The 21,389-nt window shown below is 42.4% G+C and overlaps 1 protein-coding gene across 4 annotated transcripts in view; it reads left to right on the top strand.

Annotated features, from left to right (window-relative positions):
• The window catches only part of plxnb1b (plexin b1b), a 116,388-nt gene that overhangs the window by 88,213 nt on the left and 6,786 nt on the right, over positions 1-21,389 (top strand). For all 4 annotated transcript variants that reach the window (XM_044349136.1, XM_044349137.1, XM_044349134.1 and 1 more), the window contains 21 exons: positions 868-996; positions 1,313-1,413; positions 3,213-3,345; positions 5,931-6,087; positions 8,237-8,345; positions 10,401-10,509; positions 10,971-11,927; positions 13,937-14,071; positions 14,202-14,324; positions 14,618-14,711; positions 14,907-15,073; positions 15,275-15,426; positions 15,606-15,711; positions 16,547-16,683; positions 16,930-17,106; positions 17,216-17,450; positions 17,614-17,856; positions 19,027-19,206; positions 19,379-19,527; positions 20,668-20,768; positions 21,150-21,367. In XM_044349136.1, the coding sequence (XP_044205071.1) occupies positions 868-996; positions 1,313-1,413; positions 3,213-3,345; positions 5,931-6,087; positions 8,237-8,345; positions 10,401-10,509; positions 10,971-11,927; positions 13,937-14,071; positions 14,202-14,324; positions 14,618-14,711; positions 14,907-15,073; positions 15,275-15,426; positions 15,606-15,711; positions 16,547-16,683; positions 16,930-17,106; positions 17,216-17,450; positions 17,614-17,856; positions 19,027-19,206; positions 19,379-19,527; positions 20,668-20,768; positions 21,150-21,367 (3,912 nt within the window). The remainder of the gene's footprint in view (positions 1-867; positions 997-1,312; positions 1,414-3,212; positions 3,346-5,930; positions 6,088-8,236; positions 8,346-10,400; positions 10,510-10,970; positions 11,928-13,936; positions 14,072-14,201; positions 14,325-14,617; positions 14,712-14,906; positions 15,074-15,274; positions 15,427-15,605; positions 15,712-16,546; positions 16,684-16,929; positions 17,107-17,215; positions 17,451-17,613; positions 17,857-19,026; positions 19,207-19,378; positions 19,528-20,667; positions 20,769-21,149; positions 21,368-21,389) is intronic.

The raw sequence follows: 21,389 nt of genomic DNA, 5'->3' as shown, positions 1-21,389 counted from the left end.
TTTATTCTTGTGTTGTTGTTTTTTTTTTTGTGGTTGTGTGCATAAACACAGCATCTTTTAACAGCTGTTTGGTTGTACACATGCAGTATACAGCAACATGTTATAATCCTATAAGGTAACAGGATAACATTTCAGTTATTCACATTGTTTGTTAGAGTTTCCTAGAACTACTTCCCTTTTTTTTCAAATACGAGTTCATCTGTAGCATTTTCAGGACATCTCAGTCTTGTTTGCTTAAAAGTTAAAGGTACCTTGTGGAGATTTTTTGACCACTAGTAGCACTATGGAGCAATGTTTTTATAGTGTGCTCCCACAGATGTAAACAATGCAGGTTTCAATCGTTTTAAGTGTTTTATGAGGAAGGAAATGTTTTCAACATGTTTTTTAGACCGCAAGGATGCACACAGTGTGCTTCGGTGAGTGACACTGAATGTAAACAGAATTTATTTATTTATTTATTTATTACAGGAAAACACCACAGGGTACCTTTAAGCATCAAAGTTTTTGATTTTGGACATAATAGCTACAATCCCTACACAAGGTTCTCTTACTAGATTTTTCTAGAGCTGTCAATTGTATAACTAGTCAAATGAAATTCTTATTATAGCATGTGTGGGTAAATCCTTTTAAAATATGCCATAATGGTGTTGTGTAATATGCAGGAAAGAAAAATAATGAATGGTCTATTTTTTACGTTGTGAATTAAAATGAAGGCTTAACAGAAGGACATTTTTAAAACATTTACATTTTCAGTTGTAGCACAGTGCGTATTTATTTTCAGCAGTCTGTTGATGTCTGTTGAATTGATACATAATTATACCATTTGTCTTTGTGTGTGTGTGTGTGTGTGTGTGTTGGTTTCCGCAGGTGTTCCTGGGGCCAAATGGCGAGGTGGAGGAGTACTCCATCATCACCATACAGCAGAACACAGCCATCAGCTCAGACCTCATCCTGGACCAGAAAGAAGAGCATCTCTTCATCATGACCCCTAACATGGTATACACACATACACACACACACCAGACAGCAAGTACTCACTTTCAGCTTCTTTTCATGCTTTTTTCCCTCAACACCGCCTTCCTGTGTTGTAGGAATAAAGCAAAAGAGAATTTTTTTAGACACTCTTGTTCCTGTCCTCAATTCTCTGCCTTCCACTGAGGCAGTCTGTAGTTGGGATTATTCTAATGACCATATTTTCATTTTGCATTGTTCCACTTGGAAAAGTGGGCCATCTATTCTTTTTAATCAGATTTCTAGGAGCTTAGTGTGGATGGTTTGCACGACTGAACATTATTGTGTTGTCTGATTCCAGCTGCAGAAGAGGCCAGTGGCTGAATGCCAGCAACACCCAGACTGCCACTCCTGCCTGCTGGCCCACGACCCTTACTGTGGCTGGTGTGTCCTGGAGGGAAGGTGAGATACACACCAGCAGGAAACTCCAGTCTTAGAAATGCACTCATCTATTGTAGCAGGGGGATTACTTAGTCCATGAATCAAGTAGTTGATCAACAAATGAATCTGTGACAATTCTCATAATTGAGTGTGATTGATAATTGATAAATGATCATTTATCAAGACCAAAATATGAAACATTGGCTGGTTACAGCAGTCATCTCAGTGTAATTTCAATATGTTTAGGTTCATTTGACAAAATGAACAATTTGAAGACATGACTCTTGGTACAGCTAAGATCTCCTTCAGTTGAAACACATGAAAAGTATCATTTCTGAGTGACACACTATCATGAATAAAGCTGCTAATACTGATAATAGTGAAATATTATTAAATTCCATTGTTACTGTTAACTGAGTACCTCGCAGAGGTTAGCATGGCACTCCCATAACATTACGATACAATATGATACAAAATACTTTATTAATCCTCCAGGAGGGAAACTGAGTAACATTGTCAGATTCTCAACTTTAAAAAAAACTGTCCATGCATTCTTCCAAACCTGGCACCTATTGCCCACAATGCACCTTGACTGCAGACAGTTCAATCAGGCATTTGGGTGTGTTATGCTAGTAGCGGCTAATGTAGCCTGGAGCTGCTAACCTCACTTCTTTCTAACTCCACACCCTCAGATTTGTTTCAGTTTTCAAACTTCAGCCCCAATTTACACTGACAATTGATCAGATTTCACACAGCTCCCTCTAGACACACAAAAGGCTTTCTACCACTTTTTATACATATGCAGTAGTCCTCCCCAACACCTGGAAACATACGCTGATGTGTAAAGTCTGTGGCGTTCCCCTTCAAGTGACAGGTGCATTATGCCTGTATACTGAACACCACAGTGCAACACTTCATGTTAAAAGCGAGCCTGTTAAACCTCTGCTGAAGAGCAGCCGCTGTGGCCTCAAGTGACACTTACTGGATAATGGAAAATGCTAAAATGTACTGTAGCACAAGTAGAGTTGTAAAGTCAAAAAACTAAGTTTGTACATAGCAGTGTCTATAAGTTTTGCTACATTTAACATATTCTCATACTAAGTTTTACATGATGAGATTTATTAAAACCAGTACTGACTGCTTCTTGTTCTGTTCTGCTCTGTTTATAAGAATTTTAAAGTACAAACCACTATAAATTTTACAAAAATGTTCAGTGCTGACATGTTGTGAAGTGTCAGTGGGCGAGAAAGCTGCTGACACATGTGTTAGTTTTTTAAGTGTTTTTGCCAAGTCATGTTTGCTCTGGTGGGGTTGTGTTTGAGTGTGATGAAAGAAATCTACCCCTGCATCCCATCTGTGTCTCCTCCCCCCCTCTCCTCTCTCCTCTACCTCACCACCTGGCCTCCCACCTCCCTCTCACCTGGATCTTTCCCCTCCTCTCTTTCCTTGTTTACTCCTCTGTTCATTTTCCTCCTGGTTACATTTCCTTTTCTCCTTGTTGCTTGTCCTTTCTAAGTCCTGTTTTATTTTTTTGTTGAACTTCTGTTTCACACATTCCTTACATTAGAGTTGTGTTGTTTTTAGTCCAGCTGGAGTGGAAGGCAGACAAGTTAACAGTCCAGGAAGGAGTTGCTGTGCAGTTTTACAATCTCAGTATGATTTATGGACCAGCAGGATATCCTGAAAGTCATTTTCATAGTTTAATTTGATAGTAAACGTTATGTAGAGTGAGAGAGACAGAGATGGAGAGCCCGACTTCAGCTCATATTAAATACACTTTACATGATGTAACAGTGCAGCCTTGATGTTTCCCCCTGCAGATGTGTGTTGCAGTCAGAGTGTGCTCGCGGGAAGCAACCCGGTCAGTGGCTGTGGAGCTTTGACATGGAGCAGCAGTGTCTGGTCATCCAAGACCTCAATCCCTCCAACGTCAGCAGGGAGGAGAGCAGGACGGTGAGTCTGCAGGACACTTACAGTATATACACTCTGTTCAAGGCCATGACATGTTTAGTTAACACACTTACACATTTGGTTATTGAGCAGCTGAGGAGTTTGATTTGAACAAAACAAAACTATTACGCACACGTCCATGCACGTCTTGAAAGAGGATTTAAGGAAGACTGTCTTTGTAAACAGAATTTGTTGACAGAAAGACATCTAGTTTCTGTTGACTTCAGATTAAGATAACCATCCACCTAACCAGCTACAAGCTTTAAGCTTAAGAGTATCTTTCAAGTCATCGCTATGGGTACAGTATGTCCATGGTCGTATTCTGTCTGTACATGTCCCCCCCCCCTATAATAACACTCTCCTCACATACCAAAAGCCATAAAGCTCAGGATCACTTCGCCATAACTCATCCCAGAATCCTTTATCAGCTGAGGTGGGAGATTTACTGTAACTTGGCTGTGTGTGTGTGTGTGTGTGTGTGTGTGTGTGTGTGTGTGTGTGTGTGTGTGTGTGTGTGTGTGTGTGTGTGTGTGTGTGTGTGTGTGTGTGTGTGTGCGCGCACGCGCATGTGTTGGATATGTGAGTTCAGGGTGTCAAGACGAGATAGCGATCAGGGCCCAGTCCTGTCATGTTACTGGTGCAGTATCAGTCGTCTGTGTGGAAGATGGTGCCTGTGGATAACAGCAGAGACACAAAATATATACAGTTCACACACTTTGTTACATCATGCTGTTGGAGAGGACGACTCAAGAATGTATTGTCCTGTAATTCTAGGTGTATATAGTTGGGGTATGTTGTCATGGATCTAGTATCACCACATTGGTGATCAGAAAAAAATGCTTTCATCTGTGCCACTGCCATAGGAATGCATTACTAATGTATGCTGAGGTAGCTAGTTTCTGGTCAGATTGTCTTACCCAAAAAAGTAGTACTTGCTCAGGGTTCAATTGAATCATTTATTTTGAAATGAGGGAAAGATTTGTGGACAACAGCATTTAAAAGGGCTGTGCTGGTGAATAAAACTGCAGAAGTTAAGATGCACACTATATTACTACAACATCTGTGGTTTGATTCCTATTAATAAAGGCAAAAATGATAAAAAAAAAAAAAATTACTCTTGAAAAAGGCTTACTATGCAGGATTTTCCTAAAAAACAATATATAGACTTGTACAAAAATAATCCCTCTCAATCATCATTTATGACCCACTAGAAGTGTGTGGCTGTGTATTTATCTGCAGAGACTCTGCCTATATTTTCTTATTATTTTGCTGTGTTCTGGAGGCTTCTGGGTGTCAGCCTTTGGGCAGTGGGTGTGTAGCCACCAGCCAATAACAGTGTGCAGGGTGTGAGGTCTGGACTTGTAGCGTAGCGACCAGGTTACATGGCTGTCTCCGTCTCTCTCCTCTGCTCTGCTCTGCTCTGCTCTCTGTCTCATGGATGTATAAAGAGCAGCAGGTGTGTGTGTCTGCTTGACCGAGGGCAGGACTGAGCTACACACACGCAGAGCAGAGAGATCACAGCGGACAGGATGAAGCTGCATTCACACAAAATCCAGCAACGCGGCACCTTCCTGCAGGGTTTTGCGGAGGTGTGGGTGTGTTTTTTGTGTGCTTTAGAATGTAATCGCTGTGAAACAATCAGAAAATAACATTTTATTTATCCGATTAACGGCTTTGTTCTCGCCAGCGCCGCTCACTCTCTAGCTCGCTCAACCATCGCTGCTCTCTCTCTCGCTCTCTGTCGCTCTGGTGTTGCTGAGGAAGAGGAGCCAACTTTGAATGCTGTGTTTGCAAACACCAACTGAACAAATCCTGCATAGTATGCCTTCAACGCTGGAAGCCAAAGGAGTTCATAAGACCTTGCAGTGATCCATTTTTTATAAAGAACAGCTTTTATATTTGAAAAGTTAACTCAAGATACAAAACATTTGGATTAGTTGAAGGTGTAGTACAATGAGTTGTGAAACATAAGCTACTGATGAAGTTATTGATTGAATTAAGCACAATCAAAGACATCACATCACTGAAAGACATCACTTTATTGGTCCTACTGTTAGACTCAGACATGATATCTTAGAATTGCAATACATAAACATCACATGAATGAGGAAAAACAGGTGGAGCCAAAATAAAAAATGACAAAGAGTATAATCTTCAAAGAGTTTGATCAGTATGATTCATGATCCTGCAGCAGGGGAAATCCAATTTCAAATCTAATTATTCCACATTGACATTTACAAGTGAGCAGATTAGATTTATGTTTTCCGACAGTTTAATCACTTACTGTCATTATGACCTTCACTGTCCTCTGCAGCAGCACAGGTGTGGACTTACTAATGCCGGGTTCTCGGTCTAACAAGCAGCAGCAGCAGCAGCAGCAGCAGTCTGGTGAAACAGGAGTTGGGAGTCACATGTGAAATCAAATTGTGTGGACGGAATGACAGAAAGAACTCCAGATATCAGAGTTACATCGTGTCATCAAGTGATTTAAATGTCTAAGAACTATATTTTTTGAAGTCTGTCACATTAAAAATGTTTTGAGATGATGTACCAGCAGTTTGATGACATTTCCTCTGGTCTTCCCTCAGGTGTCTCTGTCAGTCCCAGGACTTCCAGTGTTAGAAAAAGGCGAATCCTACTCCTGCTTCTTCCAGGACAGCCACAGCCCTGCCACTGTCACCGAAACCGGGGTCACCTGCCACTCCCCCGACACCAGCCGGGTACCCATGGTGCCTCCAGGACAGGGTGAGTGCTTTTTAACCCTGGACTTGTGCGTTTGTTGTTTTGGAAGCCTGACTTTAATTACTGGTTTGAACTTTTCAACTTTATGATTGAAGGATTTGGTTGCATCCTGTAATGTGATGTTTCTTTGCGTGTGTGTTTCTGTATATATATGTATATGTGTATATGTAACACACACACACACACACACACACACACATACAGTTCAGTCCATGTTTCCATGAATCTAGGCTAACCCAATCCATTTTTTTCTAAACCAGCTTACACAGCAGGGAGTAATCTGTATTTTAAAGCATAAATCTGTAGGTTTGATATGTATTTTGGTTTATTTGGTTGGTTGATAGTTTATGAAGGAAGATTAAAGGGGCTTGTAAATAAAAAATTGAAGCGTCTACAGAGGTCACACTCACCCAAACATTCACATGATTTATGTCTCTCTGTGTGTCTCAAACACACACACATACACACACACATATACTGGTTCCCATGCCTGCATTCCTGCTTAGAGAGAATCAGCCTGGGGGGTGGGGGGGGGGGGTTACTGAGAAATGGACACACAGGCTGTATTTAGGGATCTAGCTGTGGCTTACCTTTACTTAAAGAGGTTTAGTGCCAGCGTTCAGTTAATGAAAGACGCAGCTGAAGGCCAGTAAATGCAGCTGTTTAAAGTCGGAGATCAGACTCTCACCTGACTGTCGAACAAAAGCCTCTTCAGTGCACGAACGAACAAAACTTTAACACTTAAATCCTCCAACTGAAAGTAGATTTTCACACTGAGGTGAAATCAGCATTGTCAGCTCAGCAGTGATTTATAGTACCTTTACTCAGTGGTTAAAAGCTTTCTGAAAGACCACAAAAGCCACAGAAACAATCATGATGTCATCACTTTGTGGCAGATAGATGGTTGCTAAGCTGTTAACTTTATAAATCATGCTTATAGAGGCCTTGTTTGTACTAAACTGATGTGAAACTGAATGTCCCAGATTAAACTGAAGACACAGAGGCAGCAAAGTAACATCACTGTCAGATGGGACAGAAGATCCCCTTCAAATATGTTTCCAATGTAATTGATGGAGGCCAAAAAAGTGGATATCTGCCACATTTACAGTCTTTTTAGTATCAAATTCCCTCTTTTTGTTTCCTCAGACAGTGTTTCCCTGTTGAGCTGCAGTGGAAGTATAGTAACAAAAAGAGGAACTTTGGCACTAAAAAGACTGTAACGTTGAAAGATATCTACTTGATTTGACTCAATTGGACGCTGAAGCTTCATATTAGCTTCCATTTTTGCACAGAAGTGGATTTTATCCCCCATCACTTCCATTGTAAGTGCATTACTGTATGAAGGGATCTTCTAATGGTCAGTATGAACAGGAGGAACGATTCTGGCAAAAAGTCTATTTCAATGTTCAGTTGGGCACCTGACTGTTGTTTTAAGACAGATTTGAAAAATTGTGAATGTGTCCTTTAAAGGTGTTGCAGACTGGCTGTGTAGTCGACATGAGTACAGCTTCATACAACTTTGGTTTTATTTCTGTAGTTTTGTCCATCATTTCTATCGGTTAATTATTGAGATCTGGGAGCTCGGTGACATCACTAAAAACAAGTTTGACAAGGCAAGAAACATGAGCAGTCACATGACCAGACAGATTGTAAACAGACACCAAAGTGAGATTAGTTTAATATGAAGAGAAACAAAATAAATGAGCAAAATGATTACCCCACCTGTCCTTAAACATCACATTTTATTATGACTGATTTTTTTCATATCAAGCGTCACTGTGCATTGAAGCTCCATGCAGCTTGAAAACAGGGTAACATACTGTAGAGAGAAGTGCTGTTATACGTGTAGAGCATGTGTTTAAAAGGCCTTGAGCCCTGCTGTGTTTATGTCTGCTCTCACTGGGCTGAGGATGGAGGGCTGCACATGGCTTTTATTAGCCTCTGTGTTTTGGCTGTCTGGACCAAACCTTCTCCCACGTTCTCTCACTGTGTTTCTGAGGAACATCATACTCATCCCAGACTTTCTGAATCAGAGACGATAAGCCTAGCCAAATATTTTCAGAGCCCCGCTTGCTCTGCTCTGTGCTGAGTATTGTTCTCAGCTCTTCCTCATGCCGTGTCCCCTCTTTGTCTGTGTCAATGTTCTCCTCAGACTTCGTCACAGTCACCTTGTCTCTCCGTTTCGGCGACGTCACCGTCACAGCGAGGGATTTCACCTTCTACGACTGCACGGCTGTTAAGCAGCTGTCTGGCAGCATGCCGTGAGTTACCACTGATGAATTATCATCTCTGCTCTCCTGTCCGCTCTGCTTGACTCACTGTATAACTGCAGATATTATAATCAAGTCTTATTCTCTATCTGAGACTTTGACTCTCCATCAATTCACCCTACACTTGTCTCTAATGTCTTTTCTTCTCGCTCTCTTGCTTTAATTGTTCTCTCCAAACCTGTGAGCCTTGTACTTTAAATACTCTTATACTCCAGCTCTTTCATGTCCATATATCCCAACTTATATATCAACAACACATGTCTGTGAAGGCTGCAGGCACCTGACTCCTGCCCTTCACTCTCTCTCTCAGTAGTCTTTCCACCTCTGCATATGCTCATCACATGACTCAGCTGTGCTCCTGGTTTTAACCTGCACCCATAATCATACTGACTGGCTGTGGTCTGAAAAGATCTCCATCATATGAGTGAAGGAAAACATTCAATATTTGATGGGTGTCTTTTTGTTTAAATAATTGTAATGTTGCTAAAAAATGTCCAAAAATAAGCGCGTTCAGTGGGCTCAAAAGCAAGTGATGATAGGAATGTGTTACATGACATTCACAGAGCACTCAGTCACATATCATGTTTTTACTTCTGCTTTTAGCTTGAAAATATAAAAACACAATCACTTTATCACTAAGCCAAAGTGTTGCTCATGCCATTGAAGCTGAAGATCCATGATCCATTTATACTTTAGTTGGCTGACAATGATTTTTTCTAACTATACATTCATCACGCTATTACCAGTTCTCCTGCTCTGCAGTGCACAAAACTTTCTTTCTGATTTTAAGGCTTTTTCAGTACCTAATCTTTTCAGTTTTTTTTTACCTCTGCTAATTAAAGACACTCAATTTGAGGCTTTTGTGCTCTCTGCAATTTTCATTATGAACCAATCTGTGTGCTGAAATATGGAGAAAAGGCTGAAACACTGCTGCTGCTCTGCTCACTCAATCAGAAAACAACAAAACAAGGGCAAATCACACTCAGCTGCAAACTTCATGGGTGTGTTTGCGCCGTCATATCATTCATTAGCACAATATCTTTTGTGAATCGGACCTTAAGACGGGGCAGATAGCAGTTGCAAATGATGTGCAATTCATGGTGCCAGCAGTGGGTGCAATCCATTTGTGAATCCACTACTCATAAAACACATGAAAGTCAAAACTCAATGCTTAAAATGTATTATTTTGTTCATGAAGTCAACCGTCTCTTATTAGGAAAAGGACAGTGACTGTGTGTTATGTAACAGTGAGTAAATCATTATCCATTACATGCAGTATCTATGACATGTGTCTGTGTGATGATGATGTCAGATCCTTCTCCGTGGCTGCCTGCAGCTACACTAAACAAAACTTGTCTTTAGTTTAACTTTCAGGACAAACAGGACAGGATTCGGGATTTGGGACAACTGCTTGTAATTCGGAGCTGTCCCGAATTTTTCAGGATGTCTGGTTTAAACCGATGTTCAACAGGATATTATGTTTCCGCTCCACTAAAAGTAGCAGTGTGCTACTGTCAGAGGACAGTTTACAATGATGTAAACTTATGATGAGGACAAATCATTGTATGATTCTAATGACAGAAATTAAAGATAAAAAAATCTGCTGATTATGCTGCAGATTTCTTTTGAACATAAAAAAAAATAATACTGAGCCCAGATGAAATTGGATGATTCACTGTCGGACGCATGTTCACTCTATCAGCCTCCCTCTCTGTCCTCTGCCCACTACAGATAAGAAACTGTGGTTCAATTCAATTAGACCACTGACCTTTCTTACCACTGGGGGCAGATTGGCAGCAATTGGATTATTCTGTGTGGTAGAAGCAACAGTAGCTGCATCGTGCTTCCTCTATACCATCCTGTTCTCTTTCTGTCTCCTACTTCTAGATAAAAAGCCCATACTACTACTATCAGACCTCTCTCCACTTTTCTCCTCACAGCTCCAATTCCTGACTCACTGTTTCCCCTTCTGCTTGTTCCAAGTCCTTCCACACAGGCTATTATTTACTGTCTCTAATGTGTACATTCTGTTATATCTGCCTGCAGTTGCCGTGGTTGCGTTTTGAGCCGATGGGGCTGTAACTGGTGTGTTCACCAGCACTCGTGTACCCATAAGCCCACCTGTGAGGAGGGGGTCGTCATCTACAACCAACATGTAAGTGACAACATGACACCAAACAGCAGAGACTGAGGTGTGAAATACCTAAAGTTGCATCCTTGAGTTTCACACAATCACCACTTTTCCAAACTTGAGCCAAAGAAGTACATTCACTGCTCATAAGAACATTGTTCATAGCCATACCTAAGAAGCTGGTAAGTAAATATGAACTATCAAATGTTGCATTGTTACATACATTCATGAACACCCATGAATGTTTTATTTGACCTCATATGTCAGTACAAGCATACATAACTTGGTCTTACAAAACATCATTGCTGTGCATGTGTCATAAGCAACAGTAACACAATAACAGCAGGTTATGTGTTCAACATCACATGTAGGTTCAGTCTGTGAGTCTGGTTATTTCCATTTTTCTTTTGGCCATTAGTTTTTTATTTTTATCTGTCTCACCCTCTCCTCATGTCCTCCCCTCCTCCTCCTCCTCCTCCCCCCAGTTCAAACTCCCCACCTCAGCTCCTCCCACAACCAAAACTATCAAAGTCATCACTCCGCCCTCTACCACAACTGCTGCCCCGACAACCACCACCGTGACAACCACCACGACAACTCCCACAACGACGACTGTCGCCACGGCAGCGACAACCATAGCTCTCGTCACTGTAGCAACCACTCAGGAGCCAACCACCCCTCCCGCACCCACTACCCCACCCACAACCACAACCAGCCCTGAGCCGACGACCCCACCCACCACCCTGCCCCCTCAGCCTGCCAGCACCCTGGTTCCCACCACGGCAGCACCCAACACTCCTGCACCCCCCAAGGTCACCACCTGGAAGGAAGAGGAGACAGAGCTGGTCATCGTCACTCAAAGTGACACTGAAGGCACCGCAGTCACTCCCAGTGTCGTCATGGTGGCTGCAGAGCTGGTGCCCGTCACCACGGCTGATGGTCTGAGCGAGGATCTGGAACCTGTGGTGCCTCTCATGATCCCACCCCCTGACCCGGACTACTCCCCCCTAGAGGTGGTGACGGAGTTGCCTCCCAGCAACACCCAGGAAGCTGAGGGCACACTGAGCCCGGCAGAGCCTCCCACCCTAACTTCATCTGGCTTTCCTCTGCCCACGCCCTTCCCCATGGGTGAACCAGCTGACTCTGAGCCCTCCCTCTACCTAGACCTGCCCCCGACACCCACCTCACTGCCCCCGCGAGACTCCCACACTGAGGCAGGGAGCCAAGGTGCAGACCCTGAGGTGCTGCTCTTGCCGAAGGAGGAAGTGGACGACCACGCTGAGCACGCCGTCCACACAGAAAATGACACAGCCACTTTCTCAGCTGCCACCGTGCTGTCAGGTGACGGTGAGGTCGACCACGCCCCCCCCGCCTACCCCCACCTCCTGGATACTGACTCAGAGCTGGATTACCAGTATGATCCAGCTGATGCCTTCCTCCCGGTGAGTTCCGCCGCCTCTGTACTACTTCTTCTACTTCTTCTTCTTCTCAAAGCTTCAGCAGCCTCCCAGCGCTCGCAGCTCCTGACTGGACTCTAAACTACTAAAGGAACAAAGCTCAAATCAGCTTCCCAGTCTTTCCTGTTTCCCTGCTCTTCCTTTACCATCTGACACCTGCGCTCTTTTTGTTCTTTTGCTTTATGGACTGATACCAAGAAAAACGGCTGCTGCAGCAGTTGTTTTTTGTGTGTGTAAATGCTTTCATGTTTGCTGATTTCCGCATTTACTGCACAGCTCAGTGTTACTTTAAAAAAAAAACACTTTGAAAGTTATTTTTTCTTTGAGAATTCTACGTATGTGTTTGTGTGTGAATGAAAGCGAGATGGTGGTTATTTCTCACACTGGGTCATATATCTGTCAGGGTCATAAGGCTGAATGAATGAACTATGAATGAAACTACAGTATTATGTTGATCTTGTTTCTACATGAATAGAATCAAATAAAATAATGTAGCTGCTTGTTGTTTAGGACCTTTCAACCAGTCAGTTACAGAACACTCAGCTTCTAAGTAAACCTGCTTAGTGTTCAATAGACAAACTATAAAAACTTATTAGTGGTAACCTTGACATTACTCACTAATATTGAAATAATGGAGTTATATATATTGATAACAGCTGCAAAGCCGGCCAGTGATGGTAATGATGACAAGCTGCTGATAGTGAAGTAACACCTCTATTTACTGACACTGGATTATTGAGGCCAATACTGATATTTATATTTGAGAACTTAAAAAATCTAATAACAATATATTGGTTAAGGCAGGTCCATTTATCAGTCAAGCACTAATTTGTATAGCACATTTTATGACAATTGTAACAAGTGCTGTATGGTCATAAGTTAGAGTGTAAAAAAGGCATAAAATAACAAAATTATATATTTTAAAAAAATATAAATTGCAATTAAAGCACAAGAGCTGTTGTCAAGAATTAACCAACATAGAACACAGGTTTAAAAAGATCTTATTAAAGGGTAAAGTAAACATACCTAATGTGCCAGCTTTCAAAGCTTGGGAACAATAAAAAATGAGGTCACATGAAGGAAACAGCTCATGTATCCTCTGATAGTGGCGTAATAAGAATATAACCAATAGTATATCCTATAAGACCGTCAGACTCATGATGGATAGTTTAAAAATGGATTTAACTGTAGTAGAACCAGAGACATTGTTTTTTAAATTCCATTTCAAAACCAGGTAGCTACATTACCCACAATTCCACTTGATTCAATTCACTCAACTGTACAGATTTGGTTGTATTATGCTAGTATTGGCTAATGTAGCCTGGAGCTGCTAGCCTCCAGCAGAGATGAGGAACTACAGAGGTCTGCTAACCTCACTTCTTTTTAACTCCACACCCTCAGATTTGTTTCATTTTCAAACTTGTAGTCTTCAGCTGCAACCAACACTGACCTCAGTCGAGTGACATCACTTGACGTAATTTATCAGATTTCACACAGCTCCCTCTGGAGACACAAAAAGCTTTATACTACTTTTTGTCACATATGCAGTAGTACTCTCCAACAGCTGGAAACACATACTGATAAAATGTGAAATCGCTGGAGTTCCCCTTTAAAGTAACCATCTCCAGCTTAGTGGTGTCAAACACCTGTTTATAATTTAAAGTTTCCAACTTCGTCGCCTCCAGTGGTAGTATCTAAAAAGACAGTGTGGCAGACAGCTGTGCACACCAGGATTGTCTCATTGTTCTACAAGTAAACTCATACCATCAAAATAATTATAAAGATGCTTTAATATTTATATAAAATCCCTTAAAAATGTGCACAAAGTGGTATTAATGTAAACTGCAAATGGTTAGTTTGATTGGCCATCCCACAGGATCATAAGGAAATGTTGTGTGTATGTGGATGTAGAAATTAACACAGTGAGAAAGAGAGAACTTGTGTGTTAATACTTGTGAATGTGTGTGTGTGTGTCTTTGTGTATTGGGCAACAGGGGGACGAGGGCTCCTATGTGAGCTGGGGATCCTCAGCTTGTCCCTGTGTGGAGAAGGTTCAGGGTTCATCACTGCTGCCTGTCAGGGTGGAGAGGAAGATCACTTTACTAGCCCGCAACCTGCACCTCTATCAGGTACAACACACACACACACACACACACTCTTAGCCTCAACACATGACAAGGATGATTCTGTTTTCCTGGCTGGTGAACTGTTCACCAAAGACAGCCTTCTGTGTGTGTGTGTGTGTGTGTGTGTGTACAGGACACAGAGCTGGACTATGAGTGTGTGTTGGTCATTGAGGGGCAGACGGTGGTCGTGGACGCCTACGTAGAGACGGATGACATGAATCCATCGAACTTTGACATCACCTGTCAGCTACATCAGGTCTGATATTGTGCGCTCACTGATTACTTCATGTCACAGAATCATTGGATTTTGTTCAGACAGGAATTAACAGAATTAAACCATGAGGTCACTGTACAGAACATAGATCCTAACCTTGTAGGAATACTGATGTGTACATATTATTCCTCAGTTGAGAAATCCTATTAAAGCTGTTGGAGAGGAAAAACACAAACAAGCCAAATTCTAAAGAAGAAATACGGAAAATTCCCACACACTTTAAACTTCTTAGTCATAGATTGTAAATCCTAAATGAAAGCTTGTTGTTTGTCCAGTACACATACTCTGCACCAGTGGAGGAATACAATGCCATGGTGTATGTGAAGAGGAGGGACACCTTTCATGTGGACAGCTCTCCTGATCTGTATGGTGAGGTCAAAGTACACTTCTGCTTTATTTTCAGTGGTACTGTATTAACTTGCATTATTCTCCTTTTCAAGGAATATATATGCTTTTTTGCATTCAGTATTGAATAACATCCATATAGTCAACCACACATTAAGATGTCAACACTCGATAGCAAAACACTTGTCTGATGCTCTCGTGTGTCTGTCCTGCCCTCAGTGACGCTGTACAACTGCTCGGTGGGCCGGTCTGACTGTAGCCGCTGCCATACAGCCGACCATAAGTATGGTTGTGTGTGGTGTGGTGGTGCTCAGGCCAGATGTCTGTATTCAGACTCCTGCAGTGAACCCGTACAGCAGACATGCCCCGCGCCAGTCATCCACTCTGTGAGTACTGACCTTTGACCTCTTTGACACACAGTATGATTCATGATTTCTCTTCATTAGCTTAGATCACAGCGAGTACTTTCTTTTTTTCTCTTTCCTCACCAAGACCATTGATTTTTTATCAGAGTTGAAAGAGAAAAAAAGGTTTGATGTGAAAGATAACATTTCTATGATAAAGAAAGAGTTCATAACTCCTCTCAGATTGAGCCACTCTCGGGACTGTTGGAAGGCGGCACCACAGTGACCATCTCAGGCTCCAACCTGGGTCAGAAGGCTGAAGACATCCTCCACTCTGTGTCTGTGGCCGGGGTTCCCTGCACTGTCATCCCCAGCCTCTATGAGGTCTCCTCCAGGTACAGACCAACTGCTGCAGGGGCAAAGATGAGGGAGGGTTTTTCATGTTTTTAAAGGAATTTGAATCCTTGCCATGGTGGATTTAGTGAATCATCCCAGTGTGTCAGTTCCAGGGTACATGCTTGTCCTCACCGGTTTATAAAGAAACACCATGGTAAGTGTGATGAATGTCTTCCAGGATTGTGTGCAGGACCAAAGCCAGCGGAGGAGAGAAGGTGGGCCACGTGTCTGTTAAAGTGAGCGGAGGAGAGTTTGGCCTGTCCAGTCAGACATTCAGCTACCAGGTAATCCGTTTATATTAGATTAGATTACAGTAGATTAGATTAAACCTCTGTGTAAATCTGTGGTGTTGTTGCAGCAGCCAATAGTGAGGGAGTACAGTAAGAAGATACAATGAAAACAAAAAAACATCAAAATAACTTTCATGTCCAGTAAAACAAATAAAAACTTCACTTGAGATTTGTGACTTTAACTCAATATTCAACAACATGGAACTAGGGGCGCAACTAATGATTATTTTATTTATCAATTAAGTTTTTATTGTTTCTCTTATTTCTTTATTATAGCCTTTAAAATGACAGAAAATAATAAAGAATTCCCATCACAGTTTCCTTCAAGTGTCTTGTACTGTCTGACCAACAGTCCCAAACCCAAAGATACAGTACAGCTTATCTTGATAAATAACTTTTAACTGATTATGACCATTGCTGACAATTAAGTTTATGTGGATTACCTGCTTGATTACTCAGATAATCTTTTTTGTTCTTCATGGAACATGATATCATTAGCAAATTGTTGCAAAGCCTATTTTACATCACTCACAGGTTGTTACATTTCAGCCATTAAGATAAGGGGACATACAGTGTGTCCATATCCAGACATATTTACAGTAACTTCAGCAGTACAATGACCTGAAATTTGTAGATTGATAATATCACAAGCAGTGTTACAAATGTGTTTTAACATCTCGTTCCAGGAAGTAGAGGAAAATAAACTCATGGAATATGAACTGCAAGCACAGCTGTCCTTACAGCTGGTTAATGATCAGTTCCTCTGTAGGTTTGTGAGATTGATGCAAGTTCTAACCGCCTTCTTCCTCCATCCTCTCCACCCTCTCAGGACCCATTTGTGATGGGGGTATCACCTGAAAGGGGGCCCAAAGCTGGAGGAACATCTCTGACCATCACTGGCCGAAACCTGCTGACAGGTCGTTCTTCTGACCTCACCGTCACTGTGGGAGAGGTGCCCTGTAACATGTGAGACACACACACACACACACACACACACGCACGCACAAGGAAGTGGATATGTTTAATTTGTTGAATGATGACCAGTCTGTGGGTTCAAAGCCAGATGTACTATAGATGCTGCTGTCACCTAATTTCTTTCCTCTGACCTCCTTTTGTCAGAGGGCGGAGAGAGAAAAGATGGTTTCATTCTGGGGTCAATGACGTATCACGTTATTTATTTATCTGTCCTGTGTGCCTCCTCTTCCTCTTCAGTGTGTCGGAGGTGCAGAGCTCCAGTGTTCAGTGTGTGACAGGCGGCAGTAATAAGACAGGGGATCACCGGGTCACCCTGCATTATGGCAGCAGCCAGCGCCACCTCCACACTTCAGCTTACCGCTACACCCACAACCCCAACATCACCCACGCCACTCCAGCCAAGAGCTTTCTGGCGTAAGTGTGGGGAATCTGACCTTCATCACTCAACCCTTACCTCTTCTTCTTCCATACTTAGAAAACTCTTAAGTGCCGTAAATTTAATTTTGACACTTTCTCTGTTTAGTGGTGGTCGACTGATCTATGTGTCGGGCCACAACCTGGACGTGGTGCAGGAGCCCCGGATGGTGGTGACCATCTCTCCCAAGGAGTCCACCAGCCAGAACAACAAGAAGAAGAAGCGGAGGAGGAAGAGGAGGAGTGGAGAGCAGAGGGAGGACAGAGAGAGGACCATGGGAAGGCCACCTAGGATGGTTCCTGACCCTGTGTGTCCTGGAGACCCACTCTGCTCCGACAAACAGGTGTGTGTGTGTGTGTGTGTGTGTGTGTGTGTGTGTGTGTGTGTGTGTGTGTGTGTGTGTGTGTGTGTGTGTGTGTGTGTGTGTGTGTGTTTGTGTGAACATCAGTAACACATCAGTTTGCACTCCCTTTACCTAACTTACCGTACTCTACCTGTTTCATCAGTTCATGGAACGTTGCGAGGTGAACTCCTCCTCCCTGATCCTGTGCCGCTCTCCTATGGTTAACTCCTCCGTCAAGGGGTCAAAGGTCACAGTAGAGTTTCTATTGGACAACCTGCGCTTTGACTTCCACAGTCTGAACTCTGAACCCTTCAGCTACGAGCCCAACCCCATCCTGCGCCCTCTGAACCAGCAGGACCCTGTGAAGGCCTACCGCTACAACCCGGGCAGCTTCATCCAGCTAGAGGTCAGGCAGCTCTGGAAGCAGCAGTAATATTAAATAAAAACATAACCAGGCTTATCTATAACACATGTCAGTTATTAATTCTATCTGGCACTGTGGGCATCCAGGCAGCTATTTGTAGCAAAGGAAGCCAAAACCAAAAAGCGGCTTTGTTTGGTGTCATCAATCATCCGCTGACACACAAAAAAAAGAGGCTGTTTTGGAGCAGCAGCAGCGTCCAGGCAGTTTGATATGTAATGATGCTTTTGGCCATTTAAAAACATGTGACAGTCACCTCCCATTTCAGAGTTTCACTTATCTTTGGACATACAAGGAAAAGAATTACTATTTTAAAATATGTAAAACGTTTTTGTAAATCTGTTCCAAAACATTTATAGTGCCACTGACATAGCTTAACTAATAATAGCCTAAAAATGACTTTTGAGGTGCCTAGCCAAGACATGGAGTGACAGTGGCATAAGCCTGTAAATAAAAGGATTGAAAGGAGTTGTTGTTGCATCTGCATCATATGCTACTACATAAGGGAGCTGCACAATGTGTAAGTAGTTTTATTAATGGCAATCTGCCACCATCAGTAGGAACTACTGCCAACTGTACACTCTCTGTCAAAGTGATAACTATCAAACAACTTTGCTGCCAGGTTGTTATCTCTCCTACACTGTGACGGATTAACAACTAGATGATGTTAACATGCTGCTTTTCATGTGACATTAAGCGTTTTTGCATGTTATCATGCTAATATAAGCATTAATCTCAAAGTTCAAAGAGGCTAAAGAAAATTCAGTTTTAGAAATATTTCGTCATGAACTGAAATGTCAGGCAAAGGCAATTTCTGACCTGTCGCTGGTGTTTAGATGAAAAGTCAGAAGATTACCAAAGGGATTGGGTTCATCCTTTGGTGATTATGAATATCTGTGCCAGTTAATAGACGTCCTGATATTTCACCATGGACTGAAGTGTTGAAGTGTGAGATATCAGACTGACTAAAATTGCCAAAAATGGCCTTTGTATAGAAAAACAAAAACCGTTTAAAGGCCTTACACCAATGCAAATTTAATTAATTATTTTTTTAATTAACATCATTTTTGTCATTTCATACAAAGAAATAACTAGTTGAAGGGAAATTAGATACAAGATAAATTAGAATCTGTTCTGTCCTCATGTTTTTCGCAGGGGGAAAACCTGGACCTGGCCATCACTAAAGACGAGGTGGTGGTGTTGGTCGGGGACGGTGTGTGCGCTGTCAAGACCCTGACAAGAAACCATCTGTACTGCGAACCGCCACCTCAGCAGCCTGCATCGGGACTTAATGGCAAGAAGCGTGAGGGCTCTGACAATCTGCCTGAATTCACAGTGAGTCTACCACGCTTTCTTTGGACCTTTAAAACCACTGAAAAATGAAAATGTCTCTTGTAGCATACGACTGGACAAGCAGGGTGCGGATTATGTGAGCACCAGGCAGGGATATTTACTGCTGTTAGAAGTCTTTAACTGTTACTTAAGGATGTGTGTTTGTGTGTTTCAGGTCCAAATGGGAAACCTGAACCTCTCCCTGGGTAAAGTTCAGTACGACAACCTGAGCCTGTCCACCTTCCCCCTTGAGGCTCAGATTGGAGTCGGGGTTGGAGCATCCATTGTGGCCCTCATCGTCCTCATCATCGTGCTCATCTACAGGTTAGGGGGTGAACTTTGTGTCTGTGTGTGTTTAAATGTGCACTTAAGTATAGAAAAGAACAAGTGACACAATTTTGGATCAATGAATAAGTAAGTTAAAAGTACTTATACATAAAAAAAAAAAATTAAATTAATGGCGCTATGGAGCAATTATTTTTACTCTGAATTACAGTGTTAATATAGGAAACAGGCACAATACAAGAATGACACATGGAATCAGTTAAGTCATTTGCAATTTGGCACACGTCATCCCTGAACATAAACAGGGATGACAGACGTGATGAGCAGGCCTGAATTATTTGTATTCCAAGCACACATTCAAAGGATGCACACTTACAAACACACAAGTGAAATACATTCCTGCCAGTGGTTTTATTCTATTCCACCAATGGACAGTTGGTGGCAGTAATGTACCAAGACATGTAGCAATGTGTCAGCAAATGGCAGGAAAAAGCTAGTTTTCGCAATTGCCATTGCAGCCCTGTGGCCTGAAATAACAGTTTCTGGATAACTGTAAATGCTACAGTGTAGCATAACAGTAACACAAGTATAGAAGAGTCATAACTGACTCAGTAATGTCAGCAACACACCAGTGTCTATCTTAAGTTAGCTAACATTAGCCAACATAAGCTATTGGTCATACCAGACCAAGTAATGCAGTAGCAGAAAAACTGCATATGAATTGGACATGGGCATGTTTTATTGCTCATGATTTCAAGTAATTTCTTCAAGTTGTTATTTGTAAATGGAAGAATGTGTTTTGTTTTACTCAGTTGAGTGTTACAGAACCTTTAGGCAACCAACAATATCAAACTGGGAGGGAAGAACATTGTTAGCTCATGTAGGCTCGTTGATTTTACACCCATGAAGGTTTAAAATCAAAGGACCACAGTGTGACCTGCAGGATCAGGATAGTCACCCTAGGGTGTTACCAAATCAGCCAGTGTTTCTACTCTGACCCAGCTCGACCCCTCTATTAACACTGATCCTTACTGGTGGGGGATTGTGGGGTCAAATTACTTGAGTCAACTGTTTCACAATTTCATTGGATTTCCACTAATCCAGTGTGAAACTATTACTTGTCCTCTCTCCTCTATCCTTGTGTGAACCTCTGCTCCTGTTCCTGACTGTGTCTGACAGGAGGAAGAGCAAGCAGGCTCTGAGGGACTACAAGAAGGTCCAGATCCAACTGGAGAACCTGGAAACCAGCGTCAGGGACCGCTGCAAGAAGGAGTTCACAGGTAAAAGAGCAAAGTTACATGAGAGAGGAGAAAGCAGGAAAGAGAGGACGGCAGTTGGGAGAGGAGATGGAAAAACAGGAAAGTTTGTTTTACTTTGAGGAGGCCAACAGATCCACTTTGTTTTTAGACCGGGCTCATGAAATGATCTATTACATCACACGTCCTGGATGAAATGTTCTTCACATCCCACATGTCTGCTGCTGAGGAATGAGTTTAATTTTAGTCTGCCATCACTGTCCAGTGTCAATATTTACCAGCTCTTGCCTCCCAAATTAGTTCCCAGCATGCACTTTGAATGTAATATATAGTGGAATCTGGAGATAAAAGAGCTTTTAGCAACACCTCCTGACCTTTCACCCCTCCTTCTTCACCCCGACCCAGACCTGATGACAGAGATGATGGACATGTCCAGTGACCTGGTTGGTTCCGGCATCCCTTTCCTCGACTACCGGATGTATGCAGAGCGCATTTTCTTCCCTGGCCACCGGGAGTCGCCGCTGAGGCGAGACCTGGACGTTCAGGAGTGTCGCAGGCAGACAGTGGAGCAGGGCCTGGTGCAGCTGTCCAACCTGCTCAACAGTAAACTCTTCCTCACCAAGGTACAGCTACATCATCACAATC

This window comes from Thunnus albacares, chromosome 4 (assembly GCF_914725855.1).
Source record: "Thunnus albacares chromosome 4, fThuAlb1.1, whole genome shotgun sequence".
NCBI classification, from domain to species: Eukaryota; Metazoa; Chordata; class Actinopteri; order Scombriformes; family Scombridae; genus Thunnus; species Thunnus albacares.
Note: the sequence above shows the minus strand (reverse complement) of the source record. Positions and strands in the feature narration are given on the sequence as shown.